This window comes from Poecilia mexicana, unplaced genomic scaffold (assembly GCF_051168715.1).
Source record: "Poecilia mexicana isolate PSO_F unplaced genomic scaffold, ASM5116871v1 scaffold_3, whole genome shotgun sequence".
NCBI lineage: Eukaryota > Metazoa > Chordata > Actinopteri > Cyprinodontiformes > Poeciliidae > Poecilia > Poecilia mexicana.
Genome location: NW_028263372.1, coordinates 23,492,405 through 23,513,385, shown reverse-complemented (window position 1 = coordinate 23,513,385; position 20,981 = coordinate 23,492,405). Strand labels below are relative to the sequence as shown.

The following is a 20,981-nucleotide window of genomic DNA, read 5'->3' as shown; positions in this document are numbered from 1 at the left end:
CAGTCTCTGCAGGAAAACAGAAGGTAGCTCTCCATCATTCTGGAACGTGCTCATGAACCTAGCATAAAGCTCGTCACCATCTTCAACTGTACCGTAAGCGGAGTCAAGCAACTTGAGATAAGTTGAGGGATTAGACTGTGGGCTCAAATGTTTGATCATTTCAGAAGCAGGAGGAAGAAGACTGTCTAATATACGATGTGTGCAATGCAAGTCTGACACAGATGGGTCTCTGACAAGAATTTCAACACTTGCACGCCATGTATCATAATCTGCTTCATGGGTTGGACGTGGACTCTTGCCTGAAAAAGCTCTGAGTCTACTGGGTGAAGCAAACTGGGGTGAGTTATCATTGCTGCGCACCACATGCTCAACCACCACTCGCTGAACTGCAGGTGGGTTAACATCGATTAGGGGCATAGCGGTGGATTCAGATGAAACAGAAAAAGTCTGTGGGGGGTTGAGATCAATCAGGTTTTTACTGGAAATGGAAGGGATATAAGGCTCACTTGGATCACTTGCCGGTGTCAAAATCGTGGATTTGGTAGGCGTCACTGGTTGAGGGTTTTCAGAAGATGAAACATCTCTTTGGCTAGTTGAGTCTTTTCGTGGGGTTGGACTCTGTGAAGCTGAGGATTCTGGATCAGTCTCAGGTGATTGGGCAAAAATACTTTCTGCAGATGAAACCAGATTTTTAAGTTCCTCCTTCAACATTTCCCCTAATGAATTTCCACTCAGCCTGGCAATTTCAGAGAGCTGTTCCATGTACATCTTAGTAGCTTTGCTTCTGGCATCTAATGTGTAGACACTTCCTAAAGCCTTTAACTCATACACAATGCCTGCTTGAGTCGTGCTTGGAAGCTGAAGAGGCAACAATGGCTCTAATGTCTGCATGGCAGTCTCATGTGAAAACTCAATAATCATGTTTTTATGGAAATCTGACTTAGGATCATCTAAGCGAATGTAACGATTAATGGACCCATACTTCTGGAGAAAGGTGGACACTTCCTCATCTGTCTCTGACCCTGTTAAACCACTAACAACCACAGAATGGGAAATTTGTACGGATTCCCGGAGTACCACATCCATTTTTCTTTTCAGAAAAAGTACTTGGGACGTGCGAACAACAGGGGTAAGATGTCTGACACTTAAACACACACTCTAGCTCCTGGCTGCGCTCGCCAAAGCTTCCTCTGTAACACAGATGAGAAGGGTATTTTATATATTAGATGAATGGGCCAATAGGTTCGACTATCGGAGCATAGTGGGGTGTTTAAATGACACACAAAGGCAGTTAAATGAATTTTAAAAAAACAACTGGCTTTAGTGACATAAACCATGAAATTAACAAACAGTTATACAAGACACACAATTATGAAAATAAAATTACACACAATAAAATACAAAAAAAAAATAATACAAATACTTGGCCAAGTGCTAGTTCTCAGTTTTGAATCTTTTGGGTGCACCCTGGTAATCTGAATTCTAAATCGTAATAGGCAACAGATCAATCAATTCCAGTTCCAATTAGGTTCAGTTCAACACCATTCACATGAGGAGAATTTCCTACACAGCAGTTTGTTACAAAGTACCAAATAAAAACCAGTCCAAAAGGTGAGATCAGAAATTCCAGGATTAAACAATAAAAAGAAAAATGTCAGTCAGTGGTCTCACTCATAACCAACTGTGTGTGAAGATGTGAGTGGTACCGGCCTACCACACCGCGGGGTGCAGCAGGACTCCAAATGGGAAAGAAGGAATCCAGGAATCCAGTTCTTTCTAAGTCCAGGTGGGAAGGCTCGCCATCAAAGTCACAGGAGGAATCCACCTCAGGAACAATCCAGCATAAACAAAAAAACCTGACCTGTCAACAGACAGGACCAGCAGAATCATAGGATTTTATTAAGCTGTTCTAGCTTTAATCCTTAAATCATGTTTCTGTATATTTGACATCAATTACTGTAAATTACAAAAGCATTTCTTCAAACAATATTAAACATTACATTTTATCCAAAATCAGTAAAAGTTTACATTTTAATAATCAAATAGTTCAGATAAACAATATTATTCAACAAAAATGTGATAAACAGAACAAAAACCCAAATGAAAGGCACAGAATATGCTCACCGATCTCAATGCGACACGTTAGGGACAACAATATGGTGGCTCTCAGTCCGGACCCGTGAGGCACTAGATAGTGTAATAAGGCATATTTTTCTTGCTTTAACCTTGATAATATGAGCTTTAATTGTGAACAAAGTAAGAATATAATATAAATTAGGTTTTACCTTCAACTGAACGGGGAACATGAACTTAAACCGTCAGCCTAGTAGCCGTTAGGGCTAAACTAGTAGCCGTTGGCCGTTAGAGCTAACGAGTCAGCTCTAACGGTGTTCAGCAGAAAAAGTTAACTTGTCTTTCCTTTTCCTTTTTCTTTCCACTTCACGCATCCAGCTTAGAAGTCGGATGATCTGGGAAAGCGTTTGTTTAGTTATATAACTGTTTTAAAACAGAGACTCTCACGCTGCCCAGCTTAATCGTTTCCGGATCTCTCTCGCTTACACACTCAATGCTGCGGAAGGGCGGGTCTTGCAGCGGCAGTCTGAATTCTGATTGGTCTAAACTCACTGGAAACTAAGCTTCCTATTGGCTAGGTAGACCACCTAGCTTCCCTAACCTCTGTTTCTTAAAGAGGCATCCACATTTTATGTGGGTTACATGTTTTTTTAGGAAGTCATATTTCAGGTCAGCTTATGTCTGCAATCTCTTGAATAATTCCATTTGTTCTACTTTGAGGATCGCCTCTGTTTTCTTTGGTTAGGGAATGCACCACTGTCTGCCCTTGGTATGCTGTCGGGGAAAGTCAGAAAAATGCATTTACACCCCAAACCTGGGCCGAGAGCAGTGTTTATGGAGGTCTCAACATTTGCACAAGGAAAAAGAAATATTTCAATTGTTCAGTGCACCAGAGAAAACAACTTCAAGTAACATTTTATTTTGTAGATCTTTATAATAATGTAAAAAAAAATAGCTTTGACTACAGCTTTGAAACATTCCCCATGAAGACAAAAATAAGAAATGAACAAAGTGAGAATCATATTTAATAGAAGAAAAACAGAATAAAATGAATACCATTTGATTTTTTTTTTATGTTTGCTTGAGTGCTTGGTCAAACCACAAATCCTCCCTCATCATAGCAGTGGTTAAGCAAAAATACCTGCCAGCCTCGAGTAACACATCATTTGTACCTTACACGGTTCAGTGCTTGTCCCTGTGTGTGTGAAGGGGAGAAGATGAGCTGCTTTTGCTTTGTCCACAGTGACACTGGGACACTTGCTTGTTAATTTGATAATCCTTCGAGGCAAAATGTTGTGTATATAACAGTATGTAAGGAAACTTTATGCTGGCATTAACTGTCAAGATTAAGGCAACACGATGCGCTAATCAGGCACTTTTTCTATGCACTGACTTCAGATTTTTTAAAATTTTTTATTGAGGACTATGATGGAAACAAACTCACTCATGTTACCTTCCCAAAAAATTGGGAAAATAAGAGCTAAAGGGACTTACAAAATGATTATTAACTTACCAAAGTTAATGTTTCTTGCCTTAATTTGATTTTTACTCAACTCAAAACAAAATTTCTCAGAGATCATGTTCTCCGTTGACATATTTAAAGGCTGAAAAATGTCGATTTTCAGACAAGGGTCAGAGTTAATCAATGTAAAATGGATGTGTTTTGATCTCTGGTTGTTATCCATTACATATTTATGGAGGATTGTATTGTATTGTATTGTAATATTGTAAATTGTAATTTTCATTTATTTTTGCCTTTAATACATTTTTGGGCCAGTTGACACCTATGAAACGATAGAGAAATAACAGAGAACAACTTCTAATCGAACTAATAGAACCGGTAGATATACATAGTGTTAGTGGTGGATAAGTTGACTCACAATTGGCAAATAGGGCTATACATAAAAGTAAAAATAAACAATCTTCTCTTTATGCTCTTTTTGCAGAAAAATCCACCTATGATGCCTCTGGCTCCCCACCGAGGAGCTCCGCATTTACAAGTCCTCATGTCCAACCAGTGGCTGAGGTGTCAGCGACGGGGGAGGTGCCTTTCCAAGTGGTTCACTCGGACAGCAACGCGGACGGAGAGGGCGAAGGTTTATCGGGACAGCCGGCTTTTTCCTCAATCCTAACTGTGATGGCAGGAACCGTCAGACATCCAGTGAGCCTTGATCAAAGTAGAACCTTGCCAACTATCAGCAAGGATGATACACTCACCACCCAATGGCCTTCACATAATTCCAGCCAAGATTCAGACACGTCCTCCTCATCATCGTCAGTCGGAGACGGCTTCAGAGCGCGCCCAGGTCTGATTTATAGCCGTTCTAAGACATACCCCTACATACCATGCTTCCAAGGCATTATGTGTCATTTATAGATGGAAAGCAGAACCTCTCATCATTTCAATTTTATCATTGACATCGATGTCAACCCAGCACCATCTTTCTTCTTTGTGCCGTCATTCTTGTTATCTGTATTTTTCCAGTCGTCTTCCACTGAGCAGATAAACAAAGCTGTTTCATCTCAGGGTCAGGGGAGTGCGTCCAACACAGCCTGCTTCTCAGATAGAGGTATCAACGTTATTACCTGCTGAGCCTCGGGCTTGGGTAGACAGCATTAGAACGGCAAAATCCACCACTTATAGGGTTGGTGACCTACAGTATATGTTGTTTAATGGGATACACAAAAACGCCACAAGCGAGTCATCAGTGTTCCCAAGCAAGCCCCGCAGAGAAGACAGCAATAAATTGACAAACAGTAATTTTGTCTTACTTGGGCCAGTAAGACCAAGTATTCGACTCCAAACAATGGTCTGAATCATTTAGCTAATTTATGTGGACTCATTCAAAAGCCGAACATAGGCCTGAACTCTGTATCTGCTGATAATCTTAAAAACAGCTCTCCAATTTCATCCAATCAAAGGAGTCATGCAGTTCAGTGGCAGCAGGGAGTTTCACATAATCCCACATCAGCACTGCTGTCTGCCCGTGCTAAAGGCTATTCACTTTCTAGTCATGTCACACAGCAGATGTTACACCGAACAGCCTTTATTAGGAATCAAGACAAGACTATAGCTGATAGTCACACTTTATCCTGCAGAAACAGCAAAGCCATGTCATCAATCATTTCACATTTTGGCAATCCAACTGTGACACCAGCAACAGCCTTCACAACCAGCAAATTGTTTTTTTGTTTTTTCTTCCACTCCCAATCTTCATCGGATCGAAAGCCTCCCTCTCAAACCACAGCAGCCAAGCCGGCACAAACCCACGTTTCTGTGGGGTCCTCCTAAGAGGACGCATGATCTAACCCTGGTGATTTACTGGCGGCAGCAGGTCAACACAGTCCCAGACTTCCTGCTATCAATATAAATTACAACCGGGGAGAGATAGCGGGGGCTGAGCTGGGATCTGCTTACGTGCCATCTCACCTGAATAACTCACTTTCACTTACTCAGCTGAGACCTGAGCCCGCCAACGCTTTCGCCCCGTCCGCCTGGTCCACATCAAAGTCAGATGCACCGAGAGATGTTGAGGAATTTGTAACAATAACGGCACTTTCAAGGATGTAGCCCACACAGGCTGGACAGCTCTAACGATATTTACACCCAGCAAAAGGGCAAAAAGAAAAAAAAAATCTCTTTATGAGCGGAGAGTGGATGCAAGGAAAACAACCTATGTGACTGAACATTAAAGTGTTAAATGGCAATCTAGAAATCTGAATAAAACTCAATTCACTTGGACTCTATGCAGAGAGGGTGATTTTGGAGCAGACATCCTCAAAACAAACTCCTAAAATAAAGTCCCTGTTGAGGATCCTGCTTTAACCTCAACTTCTAGAAGATCAGAGGAATAAGATGACTTCCAAGAAAGAAAACAAAATCACATAATGTCAGACAAGTCGCATAAAAACCAGTCTTCGAAAGACTTCCACCAAAATACCAAAAGTATTTATGTTACTCCCTTTTTTTCCAATAGAAATGAAGAGTCTACGATGATCAGAGAGTCAGCATTTTACAAGACAGGGCAATTCACAGTCTTCTGTCTTTTATGACTTCAAAAGACACCTTGTTTTTTTTCTTCTTTTGTTTTAATAAAGACAGTAGCAGAAAGTCTTCTGCTAATTTGCCCTCACCTGAAAATTTTGATCGTGTGTTGAAACCTGTTGATTGAAAACCCTTCAATCGAATTCTATGCCAGTTATTTGTCTTGCTCTTTAGCAAAAACCCCTCCTGACACAAATGACACAAATTTTCTCTGCTGTGAGATCAATCACTAGCATGAGCAGAGAGGAATCGAATTCAATTTTGGGCCAGCAAAAAAACCATTGCCTGAGACCCTCCCTTTGCAGTAACTACCTCTTTTAGTGACGGACAGAACAGCGTGGAGACATCGAGGGCTTTTTTCAGCTCTGGCAAAAAAAAAAAAAAACAAACAAAAAAAAACAACAACTAATGGCTCTGTCTACCAAGTGGAAAGCCACCAAGCCAGTTCTGGTTCAAAGCAGTGCTTTTAAAGCTGGAAGCGCATCTAGCAGCTTTGACGGTGCTAAATCTAATTTAGCAGCAGATGGTTCATCACATGAACATCAAAAACTGGAATACAAACAAGAGCGTAATGTGCATTTATTGAATTTGGATGATTCAACAGCTGTCACCAGTAGTCCATTTCCAAAGTATCTGACCTTTGGAGAGCACACATTTTCTGCCTTTCCTCAAGGGACTTCAAAACTATAAGAACTAAAGTCCGGATTTGCCTTTGGCTCATCCTAGACCTGCCGTGTCTTCCAGTGGGCTGCCGGAGTTATTATAGGAACTTCTGCTAAATCTGTCTGGAGTTCAGATGTCTCTACTCTTCTTTCCTATACAGTGGGGAGAACAAGTATTTGATACACTGCTGATTTTTCAGTTTTTCCCACTTGCAAAGCTTGTAGATGACTGTAATTTTTATCATAGGTACTCTTCAACTGTGAGTGATGGAATCTAAAACAAAAATCCAGAAAAATACAATGTATGATTTTTAAATAATTCATTTCCATTTTATTGTGTGAAATAAGTATTTGATCATCTATCAACCAGTAAGAATTTTGGCTCTCACAGACATGTTAGTTCTTCTTTAAGAAGCCCTCCTGTTCTCCACTCATTACCTGTACTAACTGTACCTGTTTGAACTCGTTACCTGTATAAAAGACACCTGTCCACACACTCAATCAATCAGACTCCAGCATCTCCACAATGCCCAAGACCAGAGAGCTGTGTAAGGACATTAGGGATAAAATTGTAGACCTGCACAAGGCTGGGATGGGCTACAGGACAATAGGCAAGCAGCTTGGTGAGAAGGCAACAACAGTTGGTGGAATTATTAGAAAATGGAAGAAATACAAAATAACGGAAAATCTCCCTCGGTCTGGGGCGCCATGCAAGATCTCACCTCGTGGAGCATCATTGATCTTGAGGAAGGTGAGGAATGAGCCCAGAACTACACGGCAGGACCTGGTCAATGACCTGAGTAGAGCTGGGACCACAGTCTCAAAGAAAACAATCAGTAACACTCTACGCCGTCAAGGATTAAAATCCTGCAGTGCACGCAAGGTGCCCTTCCTCAAGCCAACGCATGTCAAAGCCCGTCTGATGTTTGCAAATGACCATCTGAATGATCCAGAGGAGGAATGGGAGAAGGTCATGTGGTCTGATGAGACAAAAATAGAACTTTTTGGTTTAAACTCCACTCGTCATGTTTGGAGGAAGAAGAATGATGAGTACAACCCCAAGAACACCATCCCAACCGTGAAGCATGGCGGTGGAAACATCATTCTTTGGGGATGCTTTTCTGCAAAGGGGACAGGACGACTGCACCATATTGTGGGAAGGATGGATGGGGCCATGTATCGTGAGATTTTGGCCAACAACCACCTTCCCTCAGTAAGAGCACTGAAGATGGGTCATGGCCGGGTCTTCCAGCATGATAACGACCCAAAACACACAGCCAGGGCAACTAAAGAGTGGCTCCGTAGGAAACATCTTAAGGTCCTGGAGTGGCCTAGCCAGTCTCCAGACCTGAATCCAATAGAAAATCTTTGGAGGGAGCATAAAGTCCATGTGGCCCAGCGACAGCCCCGAAACCTGAAGGCTCTGGAGGAGATCTGTATGGAGGAGTGGGCCAAAATCCCTGCTGCAGTGTGTGCAAACCTGGTCAAGAACTACAGGAAACGTCTGATCTCTGTAATTGCAAACAAAGGTTTCTGTACCAAATATTAAGTTTCATTTTTCTGGTGTATCAAATACTTATTTCACACAATAAAATGGAAATTAATTATTTAAAAATCATACATTGTATTTTTCTGGATTTTTGTTTTAGATTCCATCACTCACAGTTGAAGAGTACCTACGATAAAAATTACAGTCATCTACAAGCTTTGCAAGTGGGAAAACCTGAAAAATCAACAGTGTATCAAATACTTGTTCTCCCCACTGTAACTACTAATTCTGAAATACTATCCCAAGCTACTCTTCTTGTATTGAGGTATAAGAGCATGAAGCCCCCATACTCAGTTTCCCCAAGTATTCATTTGACTCATTTGTCACTTTTTCAAACATTACCTTTAATGCCGAACCAAAGAGGTCAGCTTTACAGTCTAACCCACTTCCTCCATTCTTATGCCAATCTCCATCATAGTCGATTGCTTTTCCATCACCTTCATTCTCTCTGTTGTCCTCCTTATACTTATAAAAAAAAAAAATCTCTTCAGTGTTTTTATTCAACTAACATATTGTCAACACCACCAAACTTACGCCCATCGAAAGTGTCATTCCTTTGGTTTTCACCAGCTTAGGTTCTGATCACTCACAACAAGTGACTCAGGCGTTTGTTCTTGCAGAGCCAGAGATGGATGATCTTACAGCTGGAACATCTAAATCAGTTGTGTCCACTTTCCCCAAAGAAAATGAGGTTAGTCTAAGCTCTTCTCAGTCAGACAGGGTGATCCTCTCTGCTGGGCCCATCGAGAACACATCTCAGGTATCATTGGTGACCCCGCAACACGATACCCCGACAGCCCCTGTGAAGCTCACCGCAACAACCGCGTCACCACCTAGGAAAACGCCCACCGCCACCACCATCACTACCACCACGCCTTCTGCGAAAGCAACGACGTCGTCGACCACCACGACCACTCTGCAGCCCAAACCCGTCACCAGAAGAACCACCACAACCATCAGGACTTATACCAGCAGAAGAACGTTCACGTCACCCAACCAAAGAGCGAACCCCCCGAGGGGGGTCACCGCCGTCTTCGTCTCGCCTTTCACCACGACCACAGAGGCTCCACAGCCACAGTGCAACATAACTGAGAGGTTATGGGTGAAAACAGGTAAACTCTGGAGAAGAATCTCATTTCTCTGTCATGCTTTGTTTCCAAATTGACTTTTTTTTCTCTTTGTCTGTTTCAGTTGTTTCAATCTATGTAAGACGGAACAGGCTGGATAGCATTCAGAGGCAGAACTTGCGAAGGGGACTGAGTCAAGGCCTCAGAAAAGCTTTGAATGACACATCAGCCCAAGCACAGGTAAGAATGCTTATTCTACAGTATGCAATATGACAATGTGTGCGTAGTTTTGTGTGTGTGTGTGTGTGTGTGTGTATGTGTGTGTGAAAAAGTGTTTGGTGTTTGGCTGCAGACATTTAGAGATTTGTTACATTCACTTAAGTTGAAAGAATCTGCAGATCACACCAATAAATGATCAAACAACTCAAACACGATCACTGCGCATTATTGTGTGCTTACACCAGCCTCCTGTCTCCAAGGTCCTTTTTATTTTTGGTGTTTGTCTATTAGGGACCTCCCTGACCTTCCTCATGCAAATGCAAAATGCCTGAGGTAGGGAGAGCAGCAGGAATACCCCCCCGCCCCAATAGGCCTCCACGCACACTAAACAGCAGACAGAGCAACATCACTGATGTACATGACACTGATTAAGTCAGATTTAAGGGGGGGGCAGCAGGGATGAAGGCGAGGTTAAACCGTGGCCTGTGGAGGAAGAAGCAAAGGTCAACAGGATGAAGCAGCTTAAAAAAAAAGCTTTGGATGTGATTTACCAGATGAATTCATAGAAAAGAAACGGCTCCCATGTAATGGCAATAGCAGGTTGGGAATATTTAAATTTTTTGCAGAACTAAATCTACTTATGCTGATTTTTATTTTATTTTTTCACTATTTGAGAAATTGTTGTTCAGTGAAGCATTGGTGAATCGTTCCTCATTTTACCCTTGCAAGAAAACTGGATGTGTGTGTAATCATACCAAGGACCCTGATGTAGGCTATTACAGAAGAGCTGAAGATTAATATAGAAATTAGGTTGACTGGCTCCCAGAAGACACAGTGGTGTCACAAATTTGAGTTACTGTACCAACATTGAAGATGATGTCATTTATTTTTTTTATTTTTATTTTTTTATGGATGACCAGAGTCATGTCTTTATGAACCATCTGCAGCAATGTTGCTGTTATTGCAGCAACATTTTGCATGCATTGGATCTGGTTAAAAAGGAGGGGGAAAAAGAAAGTTTAAATGAAACCACTCAGTGTTTTCCCCAGTAAACAAATCCAGTGCATGCACAAAATGACCTTTGTGTTCGGATTAGCTTTTTGTGGAACGAATCATGTTTCCCAATGTGCCAAAAAGCATCCTATCTCCCCGCTCTCCTGCAGCCCTCGAAAACCTCCACTCCATGTGAATTTGTATTAAGAGCACCTCTTAACTATGCAAGGATATTACTGAACACAGCCAGATAGAAATATGTGATATATATTTGGAAAAAGCAGAGTTAAACTTGACAATGGGTTTAGTGTAGTTATATCCTCCCTCCCCCTGTTTTACATTAAAAAAAAATCTTGTGGATCAGTTTGATTCATTGTTTTTGTTTAATGCCAGTTTCCATATACAAACTCTCAGTGGAATATAATTACAGCAGCGTAACTAAAGGGGATGGCTCAAGGAAAACAAACAAACAAACAAACTTTCACTGTAAGCTTCAGGAAGGGGAATAGGCCTATTCCTGAGAACTTGAGCTGGTATTCACGAGGACAGGACTCAAAAGATAAAAACTCCCATCTCTTCTTATGCACAATCCTGGAACTACAAGTACTCTTATCACACGGATGCAAAGTTTCCAGTCTGGAAAATATTATGCAATTAATAATAACTATATCTATCAGGGGGACATTTTACATCCAGATTTTACAGGGAGCAAATTTAACGAAGCTAGAACTGCCAGGTAAAATCTCTTCAGGTAATTTATTTATCTGTTTGTCCTCTTGTGTCCAACGGAAACAAAACAGGCAGAGAAAAATAAAAAATGAAATAACAATGAAACAAAAAATCATTCAAATATTCTTACTCACTGATCCTGTCAAGAGTGCTTGAACGATGCAATTTAACTACGTGCTCCATTTTTACTCCAAAGATTTTAAAATTTCAATTTGAAAAATAAACAGAAAATGGTCCCAAAGTTGGAAGTTCAGTTGAGAAAACGAGAAAGATTTTCTCCACTATTCAATTTTAAGCAGTTTGTAGCAAATGTTAAAGTGCTTGAACAGTTGATTAATCTGGGGTCGTCCTGATTTGCTCAGCTCAATATTTAGTTTGTTTAAAAAAGGTTGAATACTTCAGGATGCAAATAGTTTATACCAAACATTTTTGTCTGTCTTTACGCTAACAAACCAAAGTCACTGATTGTAAATGGAAATCTTTTACTGCAAGCTTGGGAATGTTTGGTTGGTAAAGGACACAAGTGACTCGCCAACATAACACCTTCCACTGTAAATAAGGTGGGAGTTTGCTTTTCTGTGGTGTTAAAAGCCTAAAGGCAACAACCCCAGTCCTATTTGAATATACAAGCAAATATCTGAATATTTGCCATAATCAATACTTTCTTGAAATCGAACTATTAGACTGATTTAATTTAGAATCAAGGATATCAGTGTCATCGATTTTACCTATAGAGTGAGCTTTAATTTAGCTTCTATTGTTTAATATTTCTGTAATAATGAAGTGTATTAAGTGTGAAAAACAATATCCCTCTGTCTGTAATAAGTTGCAGTTATTGTGGGCAATGCTATAAAAATTTTTCTCTCTTTTTTTTTATTTTTGCATTTCTTAACCCAGAAATAAGTGTTTCTGCCTCTACGTGGCTCCTGACTATGTGAAGCTCATGTTCTCCCTCAGTGTCTCTCGCTGGCCTTGAAAGGTGTTTTGCTTCAGTGCACTTTGGTCACCTATTTGAACAATGCATGTGTCCTTTATAGCAGCTGAAAGCTGGGGAAATTGCCTTTGCATTTAATTATAGACTAAAACGGTTGGCAGGAGGCAAAATGTGCCGAGCTGATTCTATGACACAAGACTAAAGATTAAAAACATTTTTGAAGAACTATTTTTTTTAATCTACATGTTTTTTTTTCTTTGCTAGTTGTTTTATTTTTCCATCTGTCTGTCCTACCCTTCACGACGGAAATAATAGGCTTGTTCCTAATAGCACCTTCACATGGGTTGATCCTGAGAGGATGAAGGGATGATAAAGAGCTCTATTCATAGAGCTTGAAACAAGGCTGAATTGTGTGGAGGCAGAGTCGTAACTTTCAGCTACGGAGACAAGAGGCTCTCGGTGTTTTTGGCCTCTTCGTCAACGCGGGCTCATTGATGGGTTTCAATAGCAGATGTGAAGGGTTCTACCTCTCCTACGAAAACACCTAGTTCCATCGTCGCTCTCCATCCCAGCTTTTATGATGAGGAGAACGCAGGAAAAAGTCAAACTCTTCCTGATAAAACGCATCGAGGCTCTGTGTGTGTGTGTGTCGACGCACAAATGGAAAAGCACACATTTATTTTTCAGCTCCAGCTTGAGCACTTAGACACCTGGTCTCATGACAAAAGCCATCTCTTAAAAGACTTGAGGAGTTAGCAGTCTCCTTATCGTGATTCTTTTTTTGTTGCTCTTTGTCGTCCTCTCAGCAACCTCTCAGTTCTTGTGACATTTCTGTATCCACTGTCTTCTCCTCTGTGACTATCAGAATAGTTTTAAGAGACCTTGGTCTTTTTATTAGATTTTAACATTTTCAGATATCACAACTAACCGCTTTTGCTAATTTAATTTGTCTTTATTTATTTATTTTTATTTGACTAGAGCTTGTGTCACAGCAAAAAAACAAAAAAAAACTGACGTTTTGACACAATAGCATTTCCTACAACTCAAGTACTTCGTTACATTCTGGTGTAAAAACCCAAACCGTTGCCCAGCAGTTGGTTAATTGGTGCTGTGGGAATGTGTCCGTATTTACTCCACATCTCACGAGCTTGTAGTAAATATGGATATTTATGGGTAGGTATTAAAGAGCCCACTTGGATTTGATGGGGATGTAACACCTGGCTACACATTTTTATTCACACTGCAGTTAATACGCTAAAAGCTTGCTCGGATTGAGACGTCACAATTTTTCTTCGAAGAAGCACATTTAAAATCCGGTACATCACACATGAAAACCCTACAGATAACGCCAACACACTTTCAACTGAATGATGATAGATTTACTCAATGTACCTATTAGTGTATATCAGTGTGTGGCCTGATTTATTCTGTGTAGTCAAAAATGATAAATTACAACAGAAATGTTAGATCCCACAGAGCCTGCAGGATTCTTTCATTTATGTTGTGAATAGAGGTACCAGCAGTTCTGTGGATAAACAGATTCGTACTGGCATTTGGTAACATTTAAGAGACTTGCATTTGATTTTCGTTCCCATTCTCTCTCTCAAATTATAGGCACATACGTTTAAGTGTAAAATTGGTATGTGATGTTTGGTCAGTATCCACAGTAAGCGAACAATGAAGCTGAAAACTGAGCCATTTTGCCACAACTGTGATTTTCCAACTCCATTTTATTTGTTGATGTTTTAGAATTAGCCTCTAGAACATCTGATAGCAGAATACAATGGCTCCTCAAACTGTTAACATTCAAAAATGATTTATTTGGTTATAAAAACACATCAAATATCACCACAAGAACAGCACATCCACAGTAAGTGATGCATCATGACCTGGGTGTCTTTTCTTCAGATAGAGCTAAGGTTTTCAACCAGAATGGATGATGGTCTGAGTGGTTCAAAAATACCTGGCAAGTCTGCATTAACATGCTTTCACGTTTTGATAAAGTTTGAATGTATTCAGGTTTCGGTTCTAGTTGTTTTATTTTAATCTGTGCAGGTTTTGGATCTGTACCCTTGTCAGTAAATGGTAAACAATCATGTTTGGGAAAAATCGTAGCAGTCTTTTTGTCCATACAAACCTTCCCTCTGAGTTTTTATTACTTTACCTGCACCATAACAGTAAGAAAACAATTCCTCTAAAAGTGGGGATCACAGCCGTGCTTTCTACACTGCTAGCGCATTTTTAATTTTTTATTATTTTTTTTTAATTTTTAGTTCTTTTTAACTATTGAGCTGTTGTTCAAACCAACGAAGGGACATTTCATCAACTCATATTGCTTACATAAGTAGCTCTATGTAGAGCCATGAATTATATTTGTTATATCTGGTATATCTCCTGTTTTTTTTTTATATTTATATATATATATATATATATATATATATATATATATATATATATATACATTTTTTTTTAACTCCACTATCTCAGGTGGAGACGGTGTTTGGCTCTCCCAACATGACGGTGGCTTATCACGTGACAGGAGGGGAGACAGTTTACCCTCCCTCTGTAGTAGCAGAGGGTTTGATGTCCTACGGCCGTGATAAGCTGATTGCAGACCTGCGACAGTACCTCCCCATGGTGACAGCCCTGCCTCTTCCTGTTGCTTTGTGGAGATCCAGCCCCGCCACTGGCTTCCAGCTTAAAACAGGTCAGCCGACTCTCACTCAGGGTGAAAACGAGTGTGTCACAGATCAGCTTGAGACTTCACAGTGTTTTTTCCCCCCTGCTGTGATTTTACCCTGCAAAGAGAGGGGGAAAAAAATGCTTGTTTGTCACACCGCACACATAAATTGACACATTACGTGTGCATAATGTAAAGTTTATAACACACAGTACGTCTAAACCAAGTCTTACATTGTGCCATTCTTTGTGTTGCAGTGTTGCAGTTTGTGGGGGCAGGTGATGACCCCCGATCCTGTCGCTTCTTGCAAATGATGGAACAGAGACTTGAGAAGGTCTTTTCTGAGGCGCAGGCCAAAGTTCTCAACGCTAAAAGCCGACTGGCAGTTCAGGTAATGCGGCGACCTGAATTCGCCTGGGCTGGGCTGCTCTGCTACTGTTAGTCATCTGGCGTTTTATAAGATTTGGCAGCTTCAAACAAATGCAAATTGCTCACCATTTGTGCAAAATTCTCCCCTCGTGAATTGGGGTGTTTCTGTTTTTTATTTATTTTTTTTCACCAGCTGCATGGTAATTATGCCAGTGAACCACTGTTTGTATTCATTTTAATGCGCTGTCACATTAAAGTGCACCATGTATTAAAGCTAATTTGACACTGACGCGTTTAAATAAAACGCTTTTATAGATAACTGTTCCGTTTTTTTCCCATTTGCTTCTGTCGTTTCCTACGTCCGCATCTTGTTTTCTTGCTAAACTGATATCTGGGTTTTTTTTCCCCCCATCTTTTCTTAGATTCTGAGTGTTTCTCAGACACCAGGCTCTCCTGCTGTGTCTTTAGTCTACACTGTAAAGAACGGGACTGTATTTCTCAACGGAACAGCTGCCTCCAACCTTCTTGGTCAGTTTTCTGCTGAGCTGGTGGGCTACTTCCTCTTCTATCCTCCTCTTATTATTGCTGAGCGTAAGTTGCATTTTTCTTCTAGTCTGAAATAAATGTGTTAATGCAGAGTTCAGCTGCTGCAAACAGTGTACATGTTTCATTAGGGAGTGCTTCTTTGGCAGCCTCAAATCTATTGTGTTAATTTAGAGAATGTTTTTATGAGCCGTGGTCCACATGGAGCCACTGAGTCCGTCTTGTAAAGTGCCTGTCAGCCTAAATGACTGCTGGTTTCCAAGGGATCCCGTGCTCTCGGCTATTCTGCAGCTTTTGAAGAAATATTCAGTCTTCATCTGTTTTAAAAGTGCAAAGATAAATAAGCAGTGACAGGAATCAGCAGGAGACTAAACAGCAGTCCCAGTGGGAGTCCAGTGTGTCTCCGCAAAAAGAAATACGACAGGCAAAGGTCTAACATAAAAAAAAAGAGAGAAGCAAGTAGTGGTTGGATGCGATTAAAAGAATCTAATTAATAAGAGGCTTTATGTTTAGCTAATTGTGATTAATCACATTTTTTTTTTCAAAAAACGATATATGACAAAATAAGAAAAGTTATTCAATTTGAGCATCTTTTTAATGAATAAGTCCATAATAATCATAAATGAAAAGTAATCTATACACTAACAAAGGAATCTGTCTTGGTTTATTAAGAACTGTTATACTGTAGTTATCCGATGATGCTCTGGTTCTTACTACCTTTACCATACAGTGGCTGTTGCATTTTCTCTATATGAAATGTATTTTTTATTAACATTCCTCTCCAATGAGTCTAAATACAGTCTTATTATCTAAAAGGTGGAAATAAAAGCAAAGATAAAACATCTGGATTGAGAGCCCTCTGGCATGAGATGTGATCACATTTTCATCTGATAGTTTTCTTATCTTGTCTGCAGGCTCCATACCACCACAGATATTCTCTAATTTTAAGTTTTAAATGTTGAAGCTCTGTAAATATAAAGTATCCTCTCAAAAAAATAAATTTCCCACTTTTCTTGTATCGTGCACTGTTTATTAATTAACTCTCTCATCATCACTTGCCCTTTTACATTTGATATTTATTATTTAAACACTGCATCATTTGCATTTTCAAAGCACATTAACACAATTTTTAAAAAATATATTATTTTTCTGTAATTAGTTTTTCAAAGTTAATGCTTTCAAGCGAGACATCATGAATGGATACATTGTACGTATCTATTGCACTACATTCATGTATATATCTTTTTTTTTAATCAAGAATTTCCACTTGTTTTAGTTTAATAGTTTCACTGAGATGCTTTGTTAAAATTTTAAATGTTTACAGAATTGTTTCTTTTTCCCATAAAGACTTTTCTGATACTTTTTGTAAACATAACAGCCATGCAACCTTGATAAACTATTCAGATTTTATCTTACGAACTCTGTAGATTAATCTATTACCGTATTTTTGGTAATATAAGCCGCGACTTTTTCCCCACACTTTGAACCATTCGGTTTATAGCCAGGTGCGTCTTTTCTGTGGATTTTTCTTCAACCGCCAGGGGGTGCTCTTTAGCGGGAAGTGAATCGTTGGAAGTCAAAATTGGAAATCAAAGAAGAAAGTGCTAATTTTCATTTAGCACATGCTAGCAGCAGGCACGACTGAGAAATTTCTTCAAACTCATAACCCCTCATCATGGAAACCACACAAAGAAGTTCATAAGATGCCGCTTTTAAGTTGAAGGCTATCGATCCGGCAGTACAGATCGAAAAATACGGTATTTAGCTTATTCAACCATCAATGTGCAGAGTAAAATTACACGCATTCGGCTTTCAAGTGTTTCAGGATCCGATGATAATTCATGGAAATTATTCAAAGAAATACCTCTTTTGAAATGTGGACTGTGGACTCTAGCGTTGGGATGTCTGTGCTTGCTGCAGCATGCGCTACGTGGTGATTATATTTTTGGATGCTCTGATTTTCCCCACTCGCAAACAACAATAGTCTTTTCCAGCATCCTATCAAACAGAAAAAGTTAACCCTCAATGGGCCAAGACTGCTGCTGTTTCCGGCCAGAACCTTTGCATGTAAAAAAACAAAACAAAAAAAAAACAAACTGACGCAGATAATTACATTAATATTTTTAACACGGATTAAATAATTAAAATTAATGCATTGAAGTCCCCATGTAGGTCACTACAGGTGTCTGCGGTTTGAACTACACCTTTTTAATTCTGTGCTGCTTGTATTTCCCCACCTTTTGCTTGATAAAAATGGACTTTCACTATGTGTAGAATAACGCTCAAAATCACGAAGGACTTGATGCTTGAGACATTTGAGCAGCATGAGTCACAACCAAGAGACTCGCTTTTCTGTTATACCTTGCGGCTGATCACAGCCTTGAGAGCATTTTTTTCTGCCTCTGGCAACAGCCAGCACTTGGAGCAATGTGTCTGTCACATTCCTGTGACAGATGTGATATTTCGAAAAAAATAAAATAAAATGCCCTGAGATGGTGTCTCTGAAACTGAGACTTTTCACTGAGCAGAGCAGATGGGTAAATATGTGGAACTTCTGATTTAAGTCCAGTTGAAATGATTTTTTTTTGCCAACATCTAACAGGAGAAAATCACGAATGCTACAATTATTTGTCGTATAGTTGAAGGGGAAACTGTTGTGCAAAATGGGAATTTTTAATGGTTGAATATTTTTACCACGTCACATCCATCATGATGCAAACCTCAGATACTGGCTGCCAACAGTCTAGGGTTGTGGTAAAAAAAAAAAAAAAAAAAAAGACAAGCTAATTTTGTCTTTTCATGCTTAATTCTGCTTCCAGGCAGAAAATCCATAAAGACAATGTTTCTAAGACTTTGTGACTTTGCCAAAACTGAACAAGAAAAATTCTTGATACTGGATGCTTTTAGCATGCCCATCACATCCAGCTCCTATTTCTTTACATCAGGTTTTTATAGTTGTTCATTCTCAAACCACACATCAAACAGTAAAGATGTAGATAACAACACCATCATTTTGAGTAACAGAAAACTTGAGGCTTGTTAAGGCAACATCTTCCTGTTGGAAACATTATGCTGTAGATTGTAAAAGTTTGTTGAATGACGCACCCATTTGAATGATTTGGAAATGACAAGCTTTCCATTAAAATTAAAAAAATCTACAAGATCATAAAACTTAGACATATATAACCTTCACAAATATACTAACAGAAGAAATACAAACACATTTCACAGGAACTCTGAATATCTCTGTTTATTTTTAAAATTGAAATCAAAATCAAAAACATTTAGAGACAGTAATTTTAACCCTTTGAAGACGAGGTCCAAATGGGCATCCCGACGCACAGTCTCTCTTCTCTGTGCGTCAGCGCTCGCTATAAAGCCATGTAGCGATAGCTAGCAAAACTACTACTAACCCTGCACACACCACGAACTCTAACTAACACACTTATAGTCTAAAAAACCCATCGAAACACTCTTAGTAAAATCCACAGCATCACTGTGCCCTAGTCTCTTGCCGTATCCAAATCCCCCCCCCCACTCATCACTTTCCGCGAGTCTCCATTCTACCTAGCAACAGACCGTCAACACATTTTTATTGGTTGTTTCGAAATGTGGTACATTTAGACCCCACAAAATAAGGCGGAAATTATCAATCTTATTTCTGGCTTTATTTTGAAGTAAATAACCACAAAACCAATATAAAAACACCACTTTTATAAAGTTTGAAGTCCGTGCTGTCCAACAGAGTCGAAATGAAAACTCGGTATGCGTCCATGTTATTACGAAGCCTTGTTAATGCGTCACATGCTTGTACGCCACATGGCGGTCAGCGACTCCATATTAACTAAAATAATGACTGACTCATGGTATATCTTCTAGCTTAACCTATATTGTATTGTTTTATTATTTCCCTTGGCACTCCAGAGTGAATGGATAACATTTATCAGGATTGAGAAACAAGTTTATTTTTAATCGGTAATGTTAGTTTAAATAAAATGTGGTTCATCTGAAAGCATTTTATTTCTTGATTTGCAGCTGGTGTGTCCTTGGCAGAAACAGTTATGCTCGATTGCTACGAATCGCTACAGTGACTTACTAAAAGTAATCTGGAGTTTATCACTTATCATTTTACTGTCCTGGTTGCGTATTTTTCATCAGAGTAGATATGTGATTTATTTGTGGATGGTGAATAAGTGGCTCAGCCTGGTAAATAAAATGTGGTTGCATAAGTTTTCCCTGACTTTATGAGATGTGTGTGTGTGGATCCTGCGGCGGATTATAAGAGACAGACAAAACAAGAAGACAGATATTTATTTAAAAACATATGTAGGTTTTGTTTTCCAGTCTGAGAAGAACAGAAGGTTAGGATTTTCCCCCGAAATTCAATCTGGAAATAATTTTTCTTGTGATCTTAATTAATTTTTAGTTTATTTTCTGGTTAAATGAAGATAAATGGGAAGTCCGATAGAGTCAAAATGAAGAGTCTCTTTCGTTTCTTTTTGTACTTCGTTGGTGAAGTTAGACTGAAAGATTTGGTTAACTTACAGACCCATTTCGGTTTCCAGGTATAGAGATGAAGACAAGCTCCCCTGAAAAAGACACAGGAACTGACAGAAAGAAACTCAAACACAAAATACTTTAGACAGCTGTCATTTATTGTGCTTGTTTTTGCTGGACCTTAATGTTACCCTCTACATGGGTGGCACAAACATTGCTCCCTCATTTCAGAGGCAATTAATGCAGCAGATAATAAACAGTGGGTGATTTTCCACCACCCTGAGCTCTGGTCCTACAGAACAGACCTGGGATCTCACAAGACTCAAAAGTGCATGCCTGCTGCTGCTCTGTGTTGCTGTGTGACTCTTGTGTAAGCTGGACTGCATGTTTCAGCTCTTTTACTCCCTCCCTTAATCTATTTCTCTCAAGAACATGAGGAAAGTTGCAGGGAATTTTTTTTTGTCTGAAATTAAAAAGTCAATTATAGGTGGAAAATGAATTATTGTTTTAAAAATTGTTTTATGGATCAAAATATATTTTTTTGCTTTAAAAAAAAATGTTCAAAAGCCCTTCAATGGTTTATTCTCCCGCCGCTTATTGTAAACAGTTTGATTTGAATGC

At 39.5% G+C, this 20,981-nt stretch overlaps 1 protein-coding gene and 1 long non-coding RNA gene across 2 annotated transcripts in view; one reads left to right on the top strand and one right to left on the bottom strand.

Moving 5' to 3' along the window:
* kiaa1549lb (KIAA1549-like b) overlaps nt 1-20,981 on the top strand; it is a 71,743-nt gene that overhangs the window by 31,353 nt on the left and 19,409 nt on the right. The window contains exons 2-7 of the mRNA XM_088004346.1: nt 4,020-4,379; nt 8,950-9,441; nt 9,521-9,636; nt 14,759-14,978; nt 15,209-15,342; nt 15,743-15,911. Coding sequence (XP_087860472.1) covers nt 4,020-4,379; nt 8,950-9,441; nt 9,521-9,636; nt 14,759-14,978; nt 15,209-15,342; nt 15,743-15,911 — 1,491 coding nt within the window. The remainder of the gene's footprint in view (nt 1-4,019; nt 4,380-8,949; nt 9,442-9,520; nt 9,637-14,758; nt 14,979-15,208; nt 15,343-15,742; nt 15,912-20,981) is intronic.
* On the bottom strand, nt 1,297-2,196 carry LOC148160226 (uncharacterized). The gene is made up of 2 exons (XR_015762525.1): nt 2,125-2,196; nt 1,297-1,861 (listed from the first exon to the last, which is right to left on the bottom strand). It is a non-coding gene; the product is annotated as an uncharacterized LOC148160226 (long non-coding RNA).